Source organism: Carcharodon carcharias, chromosome 6, assembly GCF_017639515.1.
Source record: "Carcharodon carcharias isolate sCarCar2 chromosome 6, sCarCar2.pri, whole genome shotgun sequence".
In the NCBI taxonomy this organism is placed as follows: Eukaryota; Metazoa; Chordata; class Chondrichthyes; order Lamniformes; family Lamnidae; genus Carcharodon; species Carcharodon carcharias.
Genome location: NC_054472.1, coordinates 69,054,190 through 69,079,378, shown reverse-complemented (window position 1 = coordinate 69,079,378; position 25,189 = coordinate 69,054,190). Strand labels below are relative to the sequence as shown.

The 25,189-nt window shown below is 42.5% G+C and overlaps 1 protein-coding gene across 6 annotated transcripts in view; it reads left to right on the top strand.

The window, feature by feature from the left end:
• Positions 1–25,189, top strand: part of rbbp8 (retinoblastoma binding protein 8) — a 155,035-nt gene that overhangs the window by 110,605 nt on the left and 19,241 nt on the right. For 4 of the 6 annotated variants that reach the window (XM_041189791.1, XM_041189790.1, XM_041189789.1 and 1 more), the window contains 9 exons: positions 2,954–3,049; positions 3,990–4,102; positions 4,210–4,285; positions 4,372–4,550; positions 4,997–5,104; positions 14,987–15,087; positions 20,771–20,901; positions 22,507–22,609; positions 22,731–23,312. In XM_041189791.1, coding sequence (XP_041045725.1) covers positions 2,954–3,049; positions 3,990–4,102; positions 4,210–4,285; positions 4,372–4,550; positions 4,997–5,104; positions 14,987–15,087; positions 20,771–20,901; positions 22,507–22,609; positions 22,731–23,312 — 1,489 coding nt within the window. The remainder of the gene's footprint in view (positions 1–2,953; positions 3,050–3,989; positions 4,103–4,209; positions 4,286–4,371; positions 4,551–4,996; positions 5,105–14,986; positions 15,088–20,770; positions 20,902–22,506; positions 22,610–22,730; positions 23,313–25,189) is intronic. The other 2 variants (XM_041189792.1, XM_041189793.1) reach the window with 2 other exon arrangements.

Below are 25,189 nucleotides of genomic sequence, written 5' to 3'. Positions count from 1 at the left end.
AATTCAATAACACAACTATTATGTTACCACTCCTCAAACTTAAACAGGCTCTTGGAAAGTATGACTTTAAAGCTTTTTATATGGAAAACACTTCCTGTGTTTAGATTTGGATTATTTAATTGATGAACTACAGGGGGAAGAATCTTTGGCTTGGCGAGCGGGGGCTGGGCCCGCTCACCGAGGTGTAAAATGATGCAGGGTGATGTTGGGCATGCGTCCTGACGTCACTGCGGGTCATTTAGATTTTCAGTTTGCCTGGCACGCATCTGAATTAGCTGCACGCCTGCCAAACTGTCAAAGGCCTATTAAGGCCTTTTATCTAACAATTAAAATAATTAATGGAGGTTGGTGGGCAGGCGAAGAGCCCAGGTGGCCTTCACATTTTTCATGGAACCTCATCCACGGGCGGGATGAGGTTTCATGAATGATTTTAAATTTTCTTTTTATTCTTATTGAATTTAATGCACATGGCCCAGGTCTTGTGACAGTTTATTCAACACCTTTATTGACCTGGTAAAACTTCAATTTAATTTCTACGCTCTTTCGCACACATGCATGAAAGACCGCACTCCTGACTCAGGGACCCCCCCCCCCCCCCGGCCCACACAGGGAGTGCTCAGCGCTTCCGGGTGCGCGTCGTGCTGGGCAGGCCTTAATTGGCCTGCCCGTGTAAAATGGCAGCATGTACCCAATTGGGGGCACCGATCAGGCCCGCCCCCGCACAACCCTGCCTGACGGGGGGAAATTCTACCCCGGTTTTACGTATATGTTATTTGCTTTGATATAAAGATTAAGTTGAAACGGGTGTGGACAGTAAATGGAACAGAAGGTTTAATTTTGGATTGCTTTCAGTGAGTAAATGCAGACTGACTGGCCAAATGGCCTCCTGTGCTGTAACTCTTTTTTTAGTATCTCCTTAGGGCTATTCTCAACGTTGTTTCCCAGTTTTAAAAAGTTATTCATTCATTTCATCCACTGCCCATGGATCAGAAATGACTTGTCATTCTCACTATCTGCTGCTGCCCTGGGGGAAGTTTCAATTCATAGAACTCAAGTTTGGAAATGTTGAGCAGTTGGCAAAAAAAAATTTGTAGCAAATTATTTACTCAGTAGGGATGGAGGTCTTCAACAGGAGCCATCGTACTAAATTTTGCATTGCCTGAGTAATTCCCCTATGGTGTGTAAAGGGTGACTAATGATGAAAAAAATTGGATGTATCAATCTTGCAGGGTTGTTTTTAATTTTTGAATGATAGGCAAGTGTTTCTTTCAATCACACCACAATACCTTGCAACCATTTTTTTAGAACCTAATTGGTTCCGTTTTTTGGTTTGTTAGGATCTTTTATTGTTAAGTTGATATAGGTCAATTTCAATTTTTTTTAATGCAGAGTCCAAGTGGGAAGTCATGTATGACTGTCTAGCATGATGGGACAAGATAAATTAGTCTTTGCATGGGTTCTTTCAAACTAATAAAGCTTGCATAAGTTCCTGTAGTTGGTGAAGTATGCCTGTTAGATAAAGAAAACAATATGGAAAGCTCATTTTGATATTTATTATTAAATATTTTACTTCTGTAAAAAAAAATTCTAATTAACTTCGTACGCATCAATTTTTCTTAAAGCCTGAAGTGAACTTGAGTTTTTTTCTTAGCCATTTTAAATATGGCTCACAAATGGAGGAATCCAGCAGATTCATTGAATAGTTTGTTGTGATTCATTACATTCCTTGCAAAATGACTAGTCATTATACAAGTATCTCATTGTCGATATAATGGCCCTTAACAAGGGTCACTTACTGACTCCCCCCAAATTCCTGGAGTTTAATATTTCACTGAGATAAGAGGCACAACAATGGTGCTCTTATGTAGGACTTTGCTGAACAGTACAACTAATGATTCTGTAGATATTGGGGCAAAGGCCATTAGCAAGTCTGAACTTTTAAGCCAACGTGTCAATCTCATTTGTCAAAAGACACTAAACCTCTCTTTGCTTCTGTTTTATTTTTAATTTACTTTTGATGTTTTTTTTATTTCTATATCTTCTAAAAATTCCAAAATGGTGTCTTTTTTTAAAGTGTTATGCCTTCACATCAATGTAATTGAAGCAGATGAATGAAACTGCTAATGAAAGAATCAGCTTAAACTCGTGTCTGGGTTTTACTCGCTATCGAGAGGAAACATGTGGCTTGAAAAGGTTCTAAAGTATTATCAAGTGTAGTTGCAGAATATTTTACAAATTTAATGGCAGAATATTTCTGAATACTTGGTTTTCTGTTAGCACCAAAACTCCAGCCTAAGTTGCTTCATTTTAAAATCCGAATACATGCTACCTTCTGTAGACTGCAGGATTCTGTGTTTCATGGCTTTCAATCTTTTAACATAAAAGACAACTGGACTTTAGCAACAGAAAATGCTGCAGACAGAAAATTTTATTTTTATTTGAATATTCACACCTGGAATGACATTAATTTCTTAAGTGAAACAAATAAACGTGATCTTATTATGCCAGATGCAGCTGAGATACATCTGAGAGTCTGCCCTGTTAAATACTATGGAAAAGGGGGAGAAAGGTTAAATCTTGATTTTAAAAAGTCATTTATTTAACCTCAGTTCTTAATTAAAAATAAACTAATCAATCAACATAAATCTTGCACAGATTTGAACAGTGGCAGTCAGTATCTCCTTTTTAAATTTTGGTGTACATTCTTGAACGTTCATTCAGATTAGGGCATCAGCATGCACCAAACTTACATCTTATTCATATGCCACTTGCCTGGACATGTAAATATTTTCCACTCGACTACTTGGTAAACCAGTTGGAATTCATTGTGGAATTGGAATAATCAAAAATTCATATTGACATTCAGATAAGAGGGTTCTGCAAGACTTGTTTTATTTTAAATAATCCGTGAATGTTTTGTGTCCTGTGCTAATATACAATTCTATTTTTCCAGAGATGCACAGAGACTTGAAGAATACTATAATAAAAATCAACAGTTAAGAGAACAACAAAAAGCACTACATGACAACATTAAAGTTTTAGAAGATAGGTAAGATGTAGTAAAGTGATTTATATAAAAAAAAATCCTCAATGGATCAGATTAAGAAGAGTGTCATCATAAATTAGATTATATTAGAGGTGCAGTAGAAAGAAGTTTCACTGGAGAAATCAATTTTTTTTGACTGATGAGGCCTCAATTCCCCCCTCCCCCCCACCCCTTGCCCAGTGAGAATGTGTATGGGAAGGTCAGGCCAAGTCCACATTGTGGGCGCACCAGGCCCAACAGGCTACATCTTATTTTCAACTAGAAGTGGACTGAAAGCCCAGCTGCAGGCAAATAATGGCATAATTGGCATTTAAAAATCACTGTCCAGCAACAGCATAAGTGCCACAACATGATTTTCTCAATGACTTGGACACCCGCAATGGTGTCAAATCCATAAGAGAAACATGGCAGGAGGTGCTGATTGGCCAGAAGAGGCCAAAGTAAGTTGAAAATTACTTTTCTGTGAAATCTTTGTGTCCCAGGAGGGGAGCAGAAGTGCTCCCCTCAAGGCCCTGCAAGGAGCCCTTGGGTTCCCCGTCGTGGTCTTGCCTCAGTCCCTCCCTCCTTGTACTGCTGCTATTAACTCTAGAATCTTGCAAGCTACTTTTAATGTTTAATGGAATTTGTCTACGTTAAAATTGGACGAAGAAATTCAGCACTTTATTTAACTGACTGCAAATAATGAATTCATTCTCAACAATTTTTTTGTTTACATGGAAAATCATTTCTCATGACTGAAATTTTTTTTTTTCTGTGTACAACTTATTGAGCAATTTTTAAGAAAATAATTAACAAGTGCAGTCCTTTTTTTTTACTTCAAGTATATAGACCATAAATAAGCTTGGGCAAATGTAAGAAATTAAGGAACTTATTTAAGCCAATCAATATATATTGTAATTATAACAGCAAAACTGTTGATACTCAGGACCCACGTCTGTTGCAGGTTGCGAGCAGGCCTATGTGACAGGTGTGCAGTTACTGAAGAACACATGAAGAAGAAGCAGCTGGAATTTGAAAATATTCGACAGCAGAATCTAAAGCTCATTACTGAACTTAGTGAGTGGATGTTTAGGAGAGAATTTATTCTCTGAGCATATTTTATTGAAATGTGAGAGCTTTTTCTCAACTTTCTACCTATTTCTATCATTATCTTTAATCAACAGTGAATGAAAAGAATAACCTTCAGGAAGAAAACAAAAAACTTAGTGATCAGCTTGAATCACTTGAACATCAACTGAAGTAAGTTATGTGTGTCTATTACCCATCTTGTGTTACTTCATTTTTAAACTTTGTGGCCTGTCTGATTTTTATTTCTATGATGTCAGAGAACAACAGCATGAAGTGGCAGGAGCAGGAGATCATGATGATGGAATAATCCCGGATTCTCCAATTTTATCTCTTTCCACCTCTGTAGTTAGCAGAATGCGAAGGAGGAAGGAAAATCGTCATATTCGCTATGCAGAGCGTGCTCGTGCAGACGCTTCAGGGCCACAGTCTGATGATGGTATTTTTAAGATTTGTGATTCACTAACATTATTTGATATTTCAAAACAGTATAATCCTTAATTATTACTAGATGGCTCCATTTTAAAATGATGTTGATAATTTGTCTAGAAAGTACAATGTTAAGGTATATTCTGGGAGTCCTTTGTAAGACCTTAAGTGATATGAACATTGCAGCTGGTGGGTAATGTGCATTAGTAGAGAGAAATGCATTAAATACTATAACTAGAACATAAATGTGATTCCGAATCAATATTTGGAATTCAGGAATGTCCATTTGTATCTTCTGACTAAAAATTCTTAAGGTTCAGATTTACCAAATAAGCACCTCTGATATGTTCAAGGAAATGTTTTCTATCATAGCCCTACTTTATACTCTAATAACTGTTATAATCTGTGGGTCCTGTAATGTTTATTTGTTGTAACTGACATTTTGTTATTGTGTAGAGACATGTAAAATGTTGTTGGCACGCTTCTCTGGCATGACCAAACCTATACAGAATGAGGAAATCCTAGTTCCAGACTCCTGTGATCTTGAACAACCCCCAGTAAATAGTAAGTTTGAAAACCTGCCCATATGAGTAAGTGAATTAATTTGATCCATGTAGAGTGACATCTGGATTGTAAGTTGGCTTGAAAGCTCTGTCAATAGTGATCCCTGTTTAGCTGAACAAATGGACTGGCCATTAATACTGCAGAAAATAAAAGCTCATGGTATAGGGGGTAACAGATTGACATGGATAGAAGATTGGCTGGCTAACAGGAAACAGAGAATAGGCATAAATGGGTCTCTTTCAGGTTGGCAAGGTGTAACGAGTGATGTACCACAGGGATCCAATGCTGAGACCTCAACTTTTTACAATTTATATAAATGATTTGGATGTAGGGATGGACAGGATGGTTGACAAATTTGCTGATGACACAAAGATAGGTAGGGAAGTAAGTTGTGAACAGGACAAAAGAAGGGTACAAAAAAGATATAGATAGGTTAAGTGAGTGAGCAAAGATCTGGCAACAGGAGCGTAATGTGGGAAAATGTGAAATTGTCCATTTTGGTAGGAAGAATAAAAGAGAAGCATATTATCTAAATGGTGAGATTTGGAGACCTCTGAAATGCAGAGGGTTCTGGGTGCCTTAGAGCATGAATCACAAAAGGCTAGTATGCAGGTACAGCAAGTAATTAGGAAAGATAAGAGAATGTTGTCATTTATTGTGACCGGAATTGAATACAAAGCAGGGAGGCTATACCTCAGTAATACAGGGCATTGGTGAGACCACATCTGGAGTACAATTTGGTCACCTTATTCAAGGAAGGATGTAAATGCATTGGAAGCAGTTCAGAAAGGTTTACCAGACTAATACCTGGAATGGGTGGCTTGCCTTATGAGGAAGGGTTGGACAGGCTAGGCTTGTATCCGCTGGAGTTTAGAAGAGTAAGAGGTGACTTGATTGAAACATATAAAATCCTGAGGGGTTTTGACAAGGTGGATATGGAGCAGATGTTTCCTCTTGTGGGAGAATCTATAACTAGGGCTGGCTGGTTTAAAACAGAGATGAGGCGAAATTTTTTCTGAGTCGTCAGTCTTTGGAACTCCCTGAAAAGGTGGTAGAAGCAGAGTCTTTGAATATTTTTAAGGCAGAGTTCGATAGATTCTTGGTAAGAAAGGAGGTGATAGGTTATTGGGAGGAAGGCAGGATAAAGATTTGAGGTTATTATTAGATCAGCCATGATCTTATTAAATGGCAGAGCAGGCACAAGGGGCTGAATGGCCTACTGCTCTTTGTTTGTATGTTTGTAATATACAATTTGCTATTTAATACTGCAATTACTTTTAAAAAATGGTAAATTCAGCATGTCCTTACATACAGTGCTATGTTTTAATTTCCCCCCTCCCCATGAGAAATAATTGCATTGTAATGTACAGCTTTACATCTCAACTCTGAAATTCTGAAATCCCACGAGACCTGAACTGCACTTTCTCCTTGAGTCACAGATCAATGGACTGAATATTTTCTTGTTTGCTGACTAAAGATCCTACATCTTACAAGATTAGACAAACACTATATTCTATACCCTTGCTATAGAGTTGTACCAGTGCCAGCTAGAGACTCAATTTTGCATCCTGAGGCTTGTTTTTCTTTGTTTGGCTATACATCCCAAGATTTTCACTACTGCCTCACATTGCACTTAATTTGAGTGACCTATCCTCCAAATACCCAAGGGGCAACATTTACCCCCTGTCGGGGGTGGTGGGGGCGGGGGGGGTAGTGTCGGAGCAGGCGGGCTTCTGATCGGTGCCCCCCGATCGAGGGTGCGCCGCCATTTTACGTGGGTGGGCCAGGGAGGTATGCGCTCCCTGTGTGGGTGCAGGGGGATTTCCTGAGTCAGGAATGCGCTCTTTCACGCATGCGCGTGGAAGAGCACACAGATCTCCCTGAGGCAAAGTGCTGCTTCAGGGAGATCGGCACAGATTTAAATAAAGATTAGAAAAATATTTCCCTGCCATATCCCCTCATGTGACACTGTCACATGAGTTGGGACGTGTCCGTAACTTTTATTGTAAAATATTCTGCTTTTTTTAAATCACTCATGAAACCTCATCCCGCCCGTGGATGAAGTTTAAATTTTTTTTCACAGGCCGCCTGGGCTCCCGGCCTGCCCGCCAACCTTAAGGTTGGACGGGCAGATCCATTAATGAGTTCAATTGGTTTTTTAATGACCTTAATAGGCCATTGACAGGTCGACGAGCGCAACCGACTCGGATATGCGCCTGCCGAACTGACAATCTAAATGAAGTGGGGTGACGTTGGGACACATGCCCGACATCATCCCACGTCACTTCATGCATCGGTGAGCGGGCCCCACTCCTGCTCGCCAACTAGAAGCTGCTGGCCAATGTCTCATAGCCTTGAATCATTTGGTTTATGTGCCTTCTATTTTCCTTCCTTGGTGTAATTTTCTTGCATTTGTCCACAGAAAATGCTATTTACTACTCATCAACCCAAAACCAAATCACTTTGTATTTGGCTTGCCTACTGCTCATTATTTGAACCTGTTTATTTGTGTCATCTGCAACCTTGTACATCTTTGTTTCTGTCCCTGGGACAGAAATTTCCATTGTCAACAGATATTTTTCAAAGGGTGCTAATAAAGACAAGAGGTGCTTCACACAACTACATACTGACTCCTCCTTAGACCAATCCAAATCTATCCAATCATTACATTATCCTCTTTTTCAAGATTGTTTTTAGCAATTTATCCACAGCTGATTTATGCCCTTTACCTGTAGTTTAGTGGATCATCCCTAGGCCTGTGCTTTTTTTAAAGATATATTGTGGGCTGAATCTTATCTGGGGCTTGGGAAACCCCACCTGTGCAATCTTGCAGCTCACAAACTGCACACTGACCCGTGTGTGACTTCACACACCATTTATGTCTTTTCATACTGGGGTCAGATTCCACAGTGCAGTTTGTGAGCTGCGCTGGAGTGCCTGAGCGTTGTAGGTGTGGAGGCAGGCCTGTTAGAAGGGCCTGTCTCGGTTATCCAACACAATATCCCAGTTCTTAACAGTGTTTAAAGGCCTGCAAAACTTCGCCCACCCACACCCACACCCCCAATTCAGCCCAGGCATCCCACAGATCCTCTATGCCATCTCTGCCCCCATATGTTCTCCACCGCAAATCACCCGGTATGCACTGTGTGCAATCCTCCGATTCCATGCAATATATTACATTCCTTGGAGAAAAAATAAATCTCTCGCCTTCTAATAAAGATCTCCAATTAAGGTCCTCATCCTGCTACCGCTCTGATTTAATGGGTGGCGGGAGAGGTCTGCACCCAGCAAGTAGTCCAGCAGGTTGAATCACACACCCCCCCCCCCCCAAAAATCAGGCTGCTTGATGGTGGGGATGCCTCCTTCCTGCGTCCTCTTATGTCAATCAGAGCCCTCCACCCCCCCCACCCCAACAGTTTTGCCTCCCCATGTTCACCTTTCCACTGCCCTGTCCAATATGCTCCCCGCTCCCACAGACCTTGGACTTGCCTAAATATCCAGGTGCATCACTGGGCCACAGTGCCACTTCCTTGGCCTACCTGCAGCACTAGTAGTGGCCACTACTCTTGTTGATGCTGCCAATGTACAGAGCTTCTGGCCTCCGATTCTTTGATAGCTCTGAGTGGGATGTCCACCTGGGAAGTCCTGCCTTATGCTAATTGAAGGGCCGCTGCTGGAAAAAGTGGGGTGAGCAGGCTAAGTGAATCTCAAAATTATGCTGGGCTGTGGGAGCCTGCCCTCAGCATATAATCCAGCCCTTACTGTGATGAAACTCAGCCAAACGTCGATAATGGCTGCCGCTGTCCAAAGAATAGGAAGAAAAGAACAGAATGACTTCCAAAGAAGAGTCATATTGGACTTGAAACGTTAAATCTGTTTCTCCCTCCACAGATGCCAGATCTGTTGAGTTTTTCCAGACTTTCTGCTTTTATTTTAGATCTGCAGTATTTTGCTTTTATTTTATTAAAGAACAGAAGGTGCTCATTTCAATTTCAAAATAGAGTGCCTGTCAATCAATGCACGAGAATGGGTGTTTAGATTTTTTTCGTCAGCTAATCATTTAAATCACAGTAGAAAAAATGACAGATGATGACCATGAAACTATCATTGATTGGTGTAAAAACCCAACTGGTTCATTATTATCCCAAAGGGAAGGAAATCTGCCATCCTTACCCGGTCTGGCCTACCTGTGATCCAGGCCCGCAGCAATGTGGTTGACTCTTAACTGCCCACTGAAATGGCCTGGCAAGCCACTCAGTTCAAAGCCAAGTAGGGATGGGCAACAAATGCTGGCCTTGCCAGTGACACCTACATCCCATGAAAGAATAAAGAAAAGCACAGGCTGTTGGGACATTTTGTAGTATTTATTTTTCACAGCTATGGTGCTTTGTCTATTAGAAAAGCACTGCAATGCATGTGAACAAATACGCAAGGCTGGAAAATGTAAGTGTCAATTTACCTTAAAATCCCAGTGATGAATCACTGCATTAAAAATTCATCTGCATTACAATATAGCATCTAATAATGACATTTGAAGGTGTGAAAACATTACGTTTATTTTTCAGAATATTCCCAACTCCTCAGCAGGCTTTCCATTTTCTTCTTGAGCACTCAAACCTGGGATACTTTTAATGGGCTTTCAAAACCCTGCACCACCAAATGAAAATGGTGTGCAGGAGGAAATCTGATTTCCCTCCACTATTTAAAATGGGGGACCCAATATTAGCAGGGGGCGAGTGTGCATTTTGCACACATGGGGCAGAATTTTACGGCAGTGGGATTTTACGTTCCTGCTGAAGTCAGTGGGGTTTAGAATGTCTCACCGCATTTTATGGCTCCATCCCCACCCCCGTTGAAACGGGGCTGTAAAATTCTTCCCTAGGCATCCAGATCCACAAAAAGGCCAGAGGAAAATGGAATGGTGTTAGGAATGTGGAGGAAAATCTGATTTCCTCTGCAAAAAAGCCTGTGTGTGGTCATTCGCGCACTGAAACACACCTCTGCACCCAGGCGAAAATTCGATCTGGTATTTTAGCTAATTTCCAATACTTGGACAGTAATTTCTTTTAGATATGCTTGATGTGTGTTTGAGTTCATGTTGATAAGTTTACTAGAAGTGATGATTGAGACTTCTTCCTCAAACATTTTCTGTTCTTTATTATTTGATTGTGGGCTATGGATTATGGTTGCTGAGTTGGTAACTAGAGGGCATAAATTTAAGATCATCAATAAAAGGAGAAGTTAGATTTTCTTTTAGAAACATAGAAACTAGGAGCAGGGGTAGGCCATTTGGCCCTATGAGCCTGTACCGCAATTCATTATGATCATGGCTGATCATCCAACTCAATAGCCTGCTCCCGCTTTCTCCCCATACCCTTTGATCCCTTTCACCCCAAGAGCTATATCTAACTCCTCGAAAACATACAATGTTTTGGTCTCAACTACTTTCTGTGGTAACGAATTCCACATGTTCACCACTCTGTGTGAAGAAATACCTCCTCACCCCAGTCCTAAATGGATCTACCCCATATCCTCAGACTGTGACCCCTGGTTCTGGACTCCCCCACCATCGGGAATATCCTTCCTGCATCTACCCTGTCTAGTCCTGTTAGAATTTTATAGGTTTCTATGAGATCCCCCCTCATTCTTCTGAACTCCAACGAATATAATCCTAATCGACGCAATCTCTCCTCATATGTCAGTACCGCCATCCCAGGAATCAGTCGGGTAAACCTTCACTGCACTCACTCTCTAGCACGTACATCCTTCCTCAGATAAGGAGACCAAAACTGCACACACTATTCCAGGTGTGGTCTCACCAAGACCCTGTATAATTGCAGCAAGACATCCCTGTTCCTGTACTCGAATCCTCTCGCTATGAAGGCCAACATGCCATTTGCCGCCTTTGCCTCCTGCTGCACCTGCATGCTTACCTTCAGTGACTGGTGTACGAGGACACCCAGGTCTCGTTGCCCATTCCCCTCTCTCAAATTATAGCCATTCAGATAATCTGCCTTCCTGTTTTTGCTACCAAAATGGATAACCTCACATTTATCCACATTATACTGCATGTACCATGCATTTGCCCACTCACTCAGCTTGCCCAAATCACACGGAAGCATCTCTGCATCCTCCTCATAGCTCACCCTCCCACCCAGCTTTGTGTCATCTGCAAATTTGGAGATATTACATTTAATTCCCTCATCTAAATCATTAATATATATTGTGAATAGCTGGGGTCCCAGCATCAATCCCTGCAGTACCCCACGAGTCACTGCCTGCCATTCGGAAAAAGACCCGTTTATTCCTACTCTTTGTTTCTTGTCTGCCAACCAATTTTCTATCCATCTCAATACACTACCCCCAATCCCATTCACTTTTAATTTTACACGCCAATCTCTTATGTGGGACTTTGTCGAAAGCCTTCTGAAAGTCCAAATAAATCACATCCACTGGCTCCCCCTTATCAACTCTACTAGTTACATCCTCGAAAAATTCCAATAGATTTGTCATGGAGGATTCTTGAGCCATAGATTGCTCTCCCAGTAACAGTGGTGGAAGCAAATCCATAATAACTTTTAAAAGGCAAGTAGATAAATTCTGGGACAGGGCGTTTTTTAAAAAACTAGTGTTGGGAAAGTACAAGAAGATTAGACCTGGTGTGGATATCTATTTTAGAAAACCTTTACAGGCACAATAGACTGACCGCCGTCTGTGCTGTAAAATTCCTGATTCATTCCAGAGTCTTGGTGTAATGCTACTCATATTGCTTGCTTCAATTACCTTTCACTTGTACCTAGTGATATCATGCCGAAGTTATGCTGTAAGCTAGGCATTGGTGGCATTCTGCCTTTTGTGGTGTACAAAACACATTGTAATGCTATAATAAAAATGGAAAATGCTAGAAGTACTCAGTAGGTCAGGCAGTATCTGTGAAGAGAGAAGAGTTGATGGTTTCAGGTTGATGATCTTTCATCAGACAATTTTCTTGATTATATGCGTACATATGAAATAGGAGCAGAGGCCATTTGGTGCCTCGAGCCTGCTCCACCATTCAATAAGATCATGGCTGATCTGGTTGTGTTTCTAATTCCACATTCCCATCTATCCCTGATAATTTTAGATTCTTGTTAGGCAAGGGAATCAATCTACCTCCTCCTTAAAGATATTCAATGACCCCCATCTCCACTCCCTTCTGAGACAGAGTGTTCCAAAGTTGCACAACTCTTGAGAAAAAATTTCTCCTCATCTCTGTCCTAAAAGGACCCCCTAATTTTAAACAGAGCTCTCTAGTCTGGACTCACCGACAAAAGGAAACATAATTTCCGTGTCCACCTTTAAAGGCCGTTCAGGATTTTGGATACTTCAATCAAATGACGTCTCACTCTTCTAAATTCCAGTGGAAACAAGCCCAGCCTGTCCAACCTATCCTCATAAGACAACCCACTCATTCCAGATATTAATCCAGTAAACCTCCTCTTGACTGCCTATACCATATTTACATCCTTTGTTAAATAAGGAGACCAAAACTGCACACAGTATTCAAGATGTGGTCTCATCCATGCCCTGTATAGCTGAAGCACAACATCTTACTTTTATATTCAATTCCTCTTGTAATAAAGGATAGCTTTCCATTAGCCGCCTTAATTACTTGTACCTGCATACTAACTTTTTGTGACTCATGCACTAGAACACCTAGATTTCTCTGCACCTTGGAATTCTGCAGTCGTTCTTAGTTTATATAATACTTTGCTTTTTTATTCTTCCTGCCAAAGTGAACAACTTTACGTTTTCGTACATGAAATTCCATCTACCAGATTTTTGCCCACTCACTCAGCCTATCTGTATCCTTCTGCAATCTCCTATGGTCCTTTTAACAATGTATTTTCCTACCTATCTTTCTGTCATCTGCAAATTTAGTTATCATGCCTAAGTCACTGATATAAATTCTAAAAAGTTGAGCTTCCAGCACATACTCCTGTGGGACTCTGCTTGTTATATCTCGTCAATCAGAAATTGACCCATTTATGCACATTGTTTTCTGCCAGCCAGCCAATCTTCTATCCATGCTAGTATGTTACCCCCTACATCATCCTGAAAATTAGACCTGTAAGAAGTGTACACGAAGATTACTTTGTGCATGGTATATGACCTGAAACACACTTTTTGTAATTTAATGCACATAGTCTAACCACCTCAAGTGGATATGGTAAATTAATTGTTATATAATATTGGGCTTGAATCCAAATCCTAAAATGTCAAATTGAATTAAATAAATTGGTAATACAGTATATGGGCTGACAACAGAAAATGAAAGTTGCCAGATTATAGCAAAAATTCATCTAGTTCATCAACATCCTTTGGGAAAAGGAACCTGTCACCTCACCCAGGCTGGCCTATATGTGACTCCTGTCCCACACTGCTTAAGTAATTCCAAAATAAAAAAGAAAATGCTGGAAAAACTCAGCAGGTCTAGCACAACTGTGGCGAGAGAAAGAGAATTAACATTTTGAGTCCATATGGCTTCAGAGCTCTGAAGAGTGATATGGACTAAAAACATTGTGCTGAATCTTACATGCCCCCAGTGGGCGTGTTTCCTATGACAGGGGGCCACATGTGAAATGGGGTGGTCGCCCATCCCACCACCTTCGTGGTCAGCCCCGGACCACATCCCCATAATACGGGGGTGGTGAGAGGGGTGCTGAAATTGGCAGCCTGCTTGCCATTTTAAAATGAGCAATTAAGGGTCAATTAGGTTTGTTATCAAGCCTATTAACCCTAATAACATGCTGCCTACACCGTAATATGTTTGGGAGTGGGAAGCCCAAATTTCAATCTCAAATGGTTAGAGGGTGGGAAGGAAGGGGCGGGGTCACTCTTTGGGGGCTGCCCTTCATTGATTGTGGGGCACCCCCCCCTTAGACTGAACCCCCCTCTTCGTTCCTACTCACTACCTCTCTTAAACCCACCCCCCACTGCCCCTGTCCCTAACACTCCCAAACTGCTCCAGGGATCCTAGGCCTGAGCTCCTCACTTTAGCTGCAGTCCTGACCATGGCCACTGATGGCTTCCTGGTGCTGCCAGGACTGATGGAGCTGTTAGCCAATCAGATTAGCCAGCAGCTCCAGAGGGCAGGGCAGGCAGAAGCTCCTGGTTAATGAGGCTTTATTGCTGTGGGACTGTTTGGTGTGGAGTCAGTCAGCTTTATGCCGATGTGGTTTCGGGGGTGTGGGGGACTGTGCCATTTGCACCGCTCCCCCGCCGCGCACCCCCCCCCCCCCCCCCCCCCCCCGCCCTGCCCCGCAAACGTATTATTCAGCCTGTTATCTCTGTTTCTCTCTTCACGGATGTTGCCAGACCTGCTGAGTTTTTCCAGCATTTTCTGTTTTTATTTCAGCACCCGCAGTGTCTTGCTTTTATTTTGGATATTTCCAACTTATACTTTCTTAAGACACTTAGGGAAGGATAATAAATGCTGCCTTACCTTCATCGATCACATCTCCAGAACAAATGAAAAAAATGTCCAGTAAACCCACAATAACTGTAAGACTGGTATACTTACAAATAAATGTGGTGTTAGTAAATAAGCCATTCCAATAAAATCTAAAATTTTCATTTGACAAAGGAAAATAAAATTTAGCTTAATTCTTGTTATTTGGGAAGCCAAGAAAAGCGATTAAAAACTAAATTTGGTGTAAAGTTTCAAATATATGATATAACTAAATTTTGGATGAAATTTAAAAGCAAACTTTGGATGCAATTTCTTTGCTCTGCAAGATGTACTCTGGTATGAATTTAATTACTTTGATTCACTTGTTCATTCTTCAGCAACAACGAACTGCTTTATTGCATTAGCCTATTTATTTCTCTTTTCATCTTCAGCTACTCAGAAGCTCAAAGAATATTTATCCTCAGAGAAAAATAACATTAATTTAGCTGCTGTTGTAGCAGAAACTTTAGGACTTGGAATTCATGAGGAATCTGTAAGTACTTTAATGCAGCATTTGCTGTTCAAACAAATATTTCTTTTTAATTGAAAATGCAAACTGCAAGTACCAGTTTGTAATTGATCATTTATTGCAAAACAACCTTTATTCCCCAATTCAAGGAATATATTGTGACACATGAAGCATCAATGAGATGTCAGGTCCTATTAATGTTTTTTAATTTCTATTTATTACCACAAAAGGTCACAATTTATTTCCTTCACAGTGGGAGTGGTGTGGTGGGGGGGTGGGGGGTCCTTCTGTGGGCCATAGGGTATTTGAATCCCACATCAGAGGGCCCCCAAGCCTGCTAACTTTTACTGAGCAGATCCATGTGGTGTATGGCCACCTTCAGTGCAGGCTGAGACCCTTAAGTGGACATCAGTTGGTCTATCCAAGGGCGTCAGTTGGCCTCCGGGAAGGAAGGTCATCCTCGGCTTTCCCCACCCTCACTGAATTGGAGGAGGTCGAGAAAGTCTGATGGGCAGTCCATCGCCTGCCTTTTCGCCCGTTTATAGAACTCCACAATCTCTGCCTCACAGCACACTCCCAAGGTTGGAATTGAGTCCCACCCACGGTATCTTTCTCGTGCATGCTCTTATGTGTTTTCTTACACTTAGGCACACACAGCTTCTCTCTCTCTCTCTCTCTTCCCTCCCCCCTCTCTCTCTTCCCTCCCCCTCTCTCTCTTCCTTCCCCCTCTCTCTCTTCCCTCCCCCCTCTCTCTTCCCTCCCACCCCTCTCTCTTCTCTCCCACCCCTCTCTCTTCTCTCCCACCTCTCTCTCTTCCCTCCCACCCTCTCACTTCCCTCCCCCTCTCTCTCTCTTCCCTTCCCCCCCTCTCTCTCTTCCCTTCCACCCCTCTCTCTCTTCCCTCCCCCCTCTCTCTTCCCTCCCCCCTCTCTCTTCCCTCCCACCATCTCTCTTCCCTCCCACCATCTCTCTTCCCTCCCCATCTCTCTTCCCTCCCACCATCTCTCTTCCTCCCACCATCTCTCTTCCCTCCCACCATCTCTCTTCCCTCCCACCATCTCTCTTCCCTCCCACCATCTCTCTTCCCTCCCACCATCTCTCTTCCCTCCCACCATCTCTCTTCCCTCCCACCATCTCTCTTCCCTCCCACCATCTCTCTTCCCTCCCACCATCTCTCTTCCCTCCCACCATCTCTCTTCCCTCCCACCATCTCTCTTCCCTCCCACCATCTCTCTTCCCTCCCACCATCTCTCTTCCCTCCCACCATCTCTCTTCCCTCCCACCATCTCTCTTCCCTCCCACCATCTCTCTTCCCTCCCACCATCTCTCTTCCCTCCCACCATCTCTCTTCCCTCCCACCATCTCTCTTCCCTCCCACCATCTCTCTTCCCTCCCACCATCTCTCTTCCCTCCCACCATCTCTCTTCCCTCCCACCATCTCTCTTCCCTCCCACCATCTCTCTTCCCTCCCACCATCTCTCTTCCCTCCCACCATCTCTCTTCCCTCCCACCATCTCTCTTCCCTCCCACCATCTCTCTTCCCTCCCACCATCTCTCTTCCCTCCCACCATCTCTCTTCCCTCCCACCATCTCTCTTCCCTCCCACCATCTCTCTTCCCTCCAACCATCTCTCTTCCCTCCCACCCCTCTCTCTTCCCTCCCACCCCTCTCTCTTCCCTCCCACCCCTCTCTCTTCTCTCCCACCCCCCTCTCTTCCCTCCAACCATCTCTCTTCCCTCCCACCCCTCTCTCTTCCCTCCCACCCCCCTCTCTTCCCTCCCCCCTCTCTCTCTTCCCTCCCCCCTCTCTCTCTTCCCTCCCCCCTCTCTCTCTTCCCTCTCCCCCCCTCTCTCTTCCCTCTCCCCCCTCTCTCTTCCCTCCCCCTCTCTCTCTTCCCTCCCCCTCTCTCTCTTCCCTCCCCTGTCTCTCCCCCCCTCCCCCCTCTTTCTCTCCCCCTCCCCCCTCTTTCTCTCCCCCTCCCCCCTCTTTCTCTCCCCCTCCCCCCTCTTTCTCTCCCCCTCCCCCCTCTTTCTCTCCCCCTCCCCCCTCTTTCTCTCCCCCTCCCCCCTCTTTCTCTCCCCCTCCCCCCCTCTTTCTCTCCCCCTCCAACCTCTCTCTCCCCCTCCCCGTCTCTCTCTTTCTCTCCCCCTCCCCTTCTCTCTCTTTCTCTCCCCCTCCCCTTCTCTCTCTCCCCCCCCCCCCTTCTCTCTCTCTCCCCCTCCCCTTCTCTCTCTCTCCCCCTCGGCCCTTTCTCTCTCTCCCCCTCGCCCTCTCTCTCTCTACCCCTCCGCCCTCTCTCTCTCTCCTCCCCTCTCTCTCCCTCCCTCGCTCTCTCCCTCTATCTCCCACTTGCCCCCCCTCTCATGCTCTCTCTCTCTTTCTCTCTACCTCCTCACTCTGCTCCCTCCCTCAGTTCTCTTTACCTCACATGTGTCCATCCTCTCCAATCAAACTTGCACCGCCCCTCTTTATGTTCTCCCTCTACACTTAAAGCTCTGTTTCAAGAGTTCTACAAAAAGATTGTGGAAGTGGAACTTTGCATGTTCTTGTGTTTCAACAACATATAAGCATTCAGTTTGGCACAAGTTAATGCTTCGAAATGTAACTCCACAAAGCTTTAAGATAGATGGTGTTGGAAATAGGAAGTGGGAAATCACTGATCCAAAGGTTGTCCTAAAGTTAGGAGTCAAAATCCATTATTGGGACAGAATGGAATGATCTCTAGAATCTGATTCTTTCCATTAATGCGGTGTGTCCCTCACTTCAATGATTACGTAAGAAAATATGCCTCTTATTTTATTGTCATAATATATCGGTATTCACATGCTATCCCATAAAAATAAAAATGAATGCGAAGTCCTGTGCTATTTACTGTACAATTTACTAACATTTGCATATTTGGGGTGGCTTTATGTCCTAGGGTCACATCTGGTAGGAACTACGCTCAATCAGTGAAAAATTATCAGTTGGAGTGGGTTCAAGTAAGGCCTAGAGGCAAAGAACAGTGTTGATTCCACTGTTGCGCCAAAGTAACAAATTTGACAGTATGTGCAATATGAACTAATCTGTGAAAATAGTACGTAAACATTTAATTATTTTTTTTGCCATGTCTCCGGTGAAAAGTTCCAGGAGGCTGGCATCTGCATTGATAAATTGTGCTCAATTAACCCTGGCTACCTTGTCTTGTTAACAGAATCAGTGGCCTGGTTTAACATGGACCTTTTCCAAGACATGAAACTGGATTTAACAGCGTATCTGCTGGATTCTAGAATGTTTCAATGTAAACAAGCGTCCATGTAAAGACAACTTAAATGTCTTTCTGTTTTCACAGTAACATAACCTTGTCAAGAATGATGTTTCAGTATATTGTGGCACAGGTTAAGAACCAGGGTGTTTTACCTCTGTCTTCCAATAAATAAAGCATCATCATTATTTGCATAGAGTTACATAGAATATACAGTGCAGAAGAATTGCATAGAATATACAGCACAGAAACAGGCCATTCAGCCCCACTGCTCTGTGCTACTACTTTTACTCCCTGTAAACATTCTCTGTGAATCTTGCAGCAACTCTAAAATCTCCACACAGCTTGTGTACAAGTTGGCCCTTTAAGTTACTGTGGGTGCATGGCCATGCAACAATTTTAAAGGGGCTGCGGACTTAAAAAAAATAATAAATTAGAGGGAATGTTGCTTTCCACAAGTCTCCTCCCATTCCATCTAGCTTATCTCAGCCTTTCAGAACAGCTTTCTATCTCCTTTACTGTCTCATACTTGTTTAGTTTTCTCTTGAAAGCATCTGAGCTATTGCCTCAACCACTTACTGTGCCAAATTGTAATCATTCTGATTAAAGAAATTACTCATTTTCCATATTTATTAATAATTCTTTTGTATTTACAGTCTGTAGTTTGGCTTCTGACATGGGTAGAACTGTTCTCTTCACATCTCCAATTCAATCCACTCATTATTTTAAAGACCTCTTACCAGGTCAACTCTAAGGCTGGGTTTTCCGACCCCGCCATGGGGGGACCTGCCACGAGAGATGCGGCGAGCCAGCCAAAAGTCCATTGACTTTTGGCAAGACTGGTTGATCCTGGTGGCGGGCAGGGCCAGAAAATCCTGCCCTAAGTCTTATTTTCCTAAAGAAAATAGCTCCATCCTGTACAATTGTTCCTGGTGGATGTAGTGTCTCAGTTTTGGGTACCAGTCTTATAAATCTTTTTTGAACTTCCCCAGTGCTTTTATGTTATAAGAACAAAAGAAAACTGAGCAGGAGAGTATTTAATCCTGTGAGCATGTTCCATCATGCAACGAGATTATGGCTGATCTCCTACTTCAACTCTATTTTCCTGCGCTATCTCCTTAACCCTTGACCTTTCCATAATGTGAAGACCTGGGGCTGGAATTTGGAGATTGGAAATAGTAGCAATGTCTGTTTTTATGTCAGAATCCTGCTCCTGTTGAGAACCTGCCTGCTTTTTGGATTTCCCCATGGGGTGAGCCCTTAATTGGATGGCGATGGGTTTCCTGCCCAATGAGAACTAGTGGGGTTAGGAATGGAGACAGGTTTCACACAGCCAGGGCAACCATCACTGAGATTGCTGTTTGTCCTATGGGAGAGAGCTTGTGCCAAAGCCTGTCCCTGCACCATAGTCATCCAAGCTGCAGACCTGGCACTCACGAGAGAGAGGAGGGAGCTGCTCATCCCAGAGAGCCAGGATGAGGCCACCTCGTCTCACAATAGCAACGCTTCTCTCTTTCGCATCATCTCCCTCTGCCTGAATGTTTTACAGGGTACCACCTGACTGCTCCAGGTACCAGACCCAGTACCCGCTGAGCCTGTAATGCTCCATTGGTTGTGGTTCTAATGTATTGTTCAGCAATGAAGAGGGCAGCTGTCACTTGAGTGATTCACTGGTGTGTGCAGCTGCCTGTGAGATGACAGAGGCCCACAACTAATGAGAGCACAGATGTCTGTGACCATCTGCCAACATAGACCATCGCTGCTCCTCCACAGTCACCCACAGGTATCTCTGCCTCTGCCTGTAGATCCTGTGCTCAGGGTGGTGCCTCCTTTTCTTTCGTGCCCCTCGCCCCTCTCCTCTGGCCTCCTGATGCCTGGCACTGCTCTGCCCTTCCTGTGTAGGCTGCTGCTCCTCATCTCCAATGGCCTCAATTTCTGAGGGTGAACATCCTTTAAAAGGTAAGTAAAAACATTTTTTAAAAACTCCTTCCACATCCTTAACTTGTCCTGGCCTCCATGCAGCTGACCTGTCACCAGACAGCTACTGAACTCCAGGCTGCCTCAATGAAAATTTAAAAACTTTCCTTAAGTTCCTCCAGTGATATAAATTAGGTGCTTAATAGGAGTGAGCCTGTTCCAAGGTCCATTCCCTCTCCTGGCCTTGGGGGAAATGGGCAAGGGCAGGAATGAAGACTGGGCTTCTGGCCGTGTGGCTCGGTGACCATTTTCTTCTCAGTCCAGCTTCCGAAAAAATCCGGCCCCAGAACTTTGCACAGTAGTCTAAAACCGGTTCCTGTACAAGCTTGACACAATTTCACTACTTTTAAATTCTATGATCTATTTAAAAGGCAGAGTTTGTCGTTATTTACATTTGCATATCTCTAACAAAATTCAATCCAAAAAAATGTTTTATTTTTAGTTGCTGGGAATGTTTTAACTTCAAAAAATAATCCTCTTTTCCAGCTAAAGGTGTCTCAAAGTCTTCTGAATTCACAAAGAGACCTCGCCATGACCACACAAGTTCCACATAATAGGTTGAAACAAGATGTCAATCAGGCATCAAATTCAGAACATTCGAAGGACAGTGGCTCTGGGTACGTTGCATATTAATTCTGCAGTAATTATATTTTCTTTAGAATTTTGACTGGTAAAGTCCATGTGACATACAAATATGTTGCTTGAGCATAAGGTTAGTGTGTGACAGGGAAGGTCAGAATGTCCAAACATAAGAGTACACTAGCAAATAGACTCAGAGTTAGCAAAAAAAGCAGAATTAAAGGCTCTTTATTTAAATGCATGCAGCATTCATAACTAGATGGACAAATTGATAGCTCAAATAGAAATAAATGGAAATGATAGCCATTACAGAGAAGTGATTGCAAAGTGATCAAGGGTGGGAACTGAGTATTGTTACGGACAGGAACGGGCTGCATTTAAACAGCCATGATTTCCCTTTTCACCGCCTGTCCGTAAAGAGAAAGGTGTTTTGATTTGTTTTCCCCTTTTATAATAGGTGTGTTTCCCGATCCCTCAGTTTGGTTGTGACCTAATTTTCTATTAGTAATGCCACAGCAAATATGAAATAGGGTAAACTCAGAGGGTCAGTTTATTTGCACATACTCAAACATGGGAGGAGAGTAACAACGTGGCCTCCTTTTCATTCATACAGTAAAAGAGGGATAGAGAACGAAAGACTTACAGGGCGAAGACCAAAAATTTTTGAAATAAATAATGGATATGTCCCAGTTCATGTGACAGTTTCACATGAGGGTTGTGTTCTTAAATTTTTTTCCCACCTTTATTCAAATCTCCATTACTTAAATAAATCCTCCTGTGGCACAGAGATCTCTCTGCTCTTTTGAGCACATGCATGAAAGAACACAGGGAATCAATCCCACCCTCACAGGGAGCGCTCAGTGCTTCCGGATGCACGTCACGATGAGTGGGCCTTAATTGGCCCACCCACATAAAATGGCGACGTGGAACCAATCGGGGGCACCGATCAGGTTCGCCCCCCCCCCCCCTCTGCACAGCCCCCCAGATGGGGGGAGATTTCTAGCCTGTGTAATAGCCTCTTGTGTGGCACCTTATCAATTACTTTTTAAAAAAAAAATCCTAATGTTCTGCATCCACTAGTTCCCTTTTATCCACCCTGCTATTTACAACCTCAAAGAACTGTAGCAGATTTGTCAAATATAATTTCCCTTTCATAACTCCATGTTAATTCTGCCTAATTATATTATAATTTTTAAGTGCTATGTTACCACATCCCTAATAATGGGTTGTAGGATTTTCCCTGTGATTTATGTCAGGCTAACTGGCCTATAGTCCCCTGTTTTTTTCTTTCCCTCCTTTCTTGAATAGTGGGGGTCGCATTTTCTACCTTCCAATCAGTGGGGACTTTTTCTGGACTCTAGGGAATTCTGAAATATCCAATCCAAACATCCACTATCCCTGTAGCCATCATACATATTGTGTGTGTGTGTGTGTGTGTGTGTGTGTGTGCCCTTCCTTTCAACAACTCAACACAAATCAAATTTGATCATTTCTTTCCAAATATACAGGTTCATCTGTTTTATGTTGCCATGAATCATAGCTAAGTATAGCTAGAATGCCCATATGTCTATCAAATGCCACGATTTATTATTATTCACTCTCCTATTGAGGGTAGGCAACTAAAGTCTACATTTTTCTTTTAGGTTGCCATGTGTAACAGAAGCCGACGAAGAGAATGGAAACTGGGTTTCTCGGTGTACTTCTCCTGTATTTGGAGTTCCTGCTAAAGATTTTATTGATCCAGAAGTAAGTAGATCATCTGTTTGGTTAAAGAGTTTCCTTTCAAAAGTCAGAATTTCTTGGGCATGTTCAAATATGAAATCCAAATATTGAAAAGTTTGCTCTTATTTCACCCTTTGACTACCAGATTAAAATGGAACAATTCCTTGAAGAATCTAAGCTGGGAGGAGAAAAGATTTCAAAAAAGCACATTGAAATTAAATCTGATACAGCTGGGAATTCTGCCTGCCTGCCTCCATCTATCAGATTGGCAAAAAGGAAAAAAGTGGAAGACGAAAGCGATTTTCCCAATAATTGTGAAAAGCCTTCATTTAATAAAGAAAATCTTCCATCAAAATTAGAGAAAACTGTTTTTGTAAACAGTGATAATCTTGACAAACCATTGGACTTGTCTGATCATGTTTCTAATGGCCGCTTGGAAGATAGAAGCCAAGGGAAAGATGAAATGTGTAATAAACTAATTAAAGTTACCCCGCTGGATTCCCTGAAATCAAGTATAAAGGCAACAAATTTCAGAAGAGCCTACAATGGACTTACTAAGGATCCTCAAGATGATACTTATCCGCAAGAAACTATTGGGAAAATATGTCAGGATGTTAAAATAAAAAGTGAGAAAAATGGAGGGGATGGAGATTCATCTAGTTGTAGATATTCTCAGCTGCAACCCAGTAACTTTATTCGGAATGAGCAACTTCTTAATGACCTAAAGGTATGTTTAATGTATATAGACAATGTAACTTGCCTCCCTTTCACTTTGATTAAATGAACTAGTCAAACTCTGAGATACAACCCTTGGTCTGGATAGATCCCATTGATGCATTTTAAAAGAATCTAGAGAAAAGATCGCAGAGGCGTTCCACACGTTTAATTTGTTAGAAGAATGTATAGTGCCCTGAAGTCTAGCGGATAGCTAATGTAGTGCCTTTAATTAAAATGGGAGATGGAACGTATCAGGGAAACTATGGACATTCGGTTAACACTGGTACCAGGAAAAATAATGGAATCCTTACTAAAAGAGAAAATGGAAATATTTTTGGAAATAAAAAAAAGTGAATATTCAGCATGGATTTCAAAAGAGAAAATCTTGCTTAACCAACCTTATTATTACCTCTTTGATTCAAAAAAATAGTAGACATGGTTAATGCAGATGCCATTTTACCCAAATTTCCACACAATAGGGTTTAATTGTAGAGGATAGAATTGAAAAGTAGAGAAGTTATGCTAAACTTGTATCGGACCTTTTCAGACCACACTTAGGGGAGAATTTTCTCCCCGTTGGGGATGTTGGACAGGTGCTTAACTGATCGCCGCCATTTGATGTGGGTGGGCCAATTAAGGCCCACCCAGCATGACGTGCACCCGGAAGCGCTGTGCGCTCCCTGTGTGGGCGGGGGGAGTGGAGTAGGCTGAGTCGCGGCCTGTACTCTTTCGCACATGTGCATGAAAGAGCACAGAAATCCCCCCTGAAGTGTAGAAATCCCCCAAGGTACAGAGCTGCTTCAAGGAGATTAGTTTGATATTTGAAAATTTTAATAATAAAAAAAAAATTTTAAGACATGTCCCCTCATGTGACAATGTCACATGAGCTGGGACATGTCAATGAATTTTATTAATAAAAATTTTTTAATTTCAAAAACCTTCAAGAAATCTCAGAAATCCTGCCCGTAGTTGAGGCTTCATGATAAACACAAAGGCCGCCTGGGCTCTTTGCCTGCCCGCCAATCTTAAGGTTGGATGGGCAGCTCATTTAATTAACTTAATTGGTGTTTAAATGGCTTTCATGGGCCTTTGACAGTTTGGCAGGCTCCAGTGCATGCCCGCCAAACTGAAGATCTGAATGCCACGTGGTGACGTCGGGACACATGCCTGACGTCAATGCATGTCATTTCACCCGTCGGCAAGCAGGGCCTGCCCCCACATGCCGACCGGAAGATTCTGGCCCAAGTGTGCTACCAAAAATGTGAAGTTGCACCAGTCAAAAAAGGATGAACAAATGGGGTATCTCTTCCCTTGAAAAACGAAGGATGAAAGGTGACCTAATAAAGTTCCTTAAAATTATGTAAGGTTTTGATAGAATAGGCACAAATTGCCTTTCCATTTGTGGGGAAGAGAGAAATTAGCCATCAGTATAAGATGGACACCAAGGAATCAAATGGAATTCGGAAGAAACTTCTGCACCCAGAGACTGAAGAATGTGAAACTTGCTCTACAGGAAGTGTTTGAGGTGAATAGATTAGATTATTAAAGGGGATACTGGATAAACATATGCGAGAGGTGGGAATAGAGTTTCTATGCTAATAGATGAGGAAGGATAGGAGAGGCTAAAGTAGATCATAAATGCTGGCAAGGAGTAGTTGGGCTGAATGACCTTTTTGTGCTGTATATTTTAAGTAATTCTATGTATTACATAAATTAATAAATCCACATAAATTAATTCCTTGTCCACTTTATAGAAATTCCTAATATAAGTAATATTCTTGACTACTTCATCCTTGGATTGAAACAGTAAATGGAATATTGTGCTGTTTTAAGTATTACACACGTGGCATCAAGATTTCAATTTACCCCATCATTGCCCATAGCCAG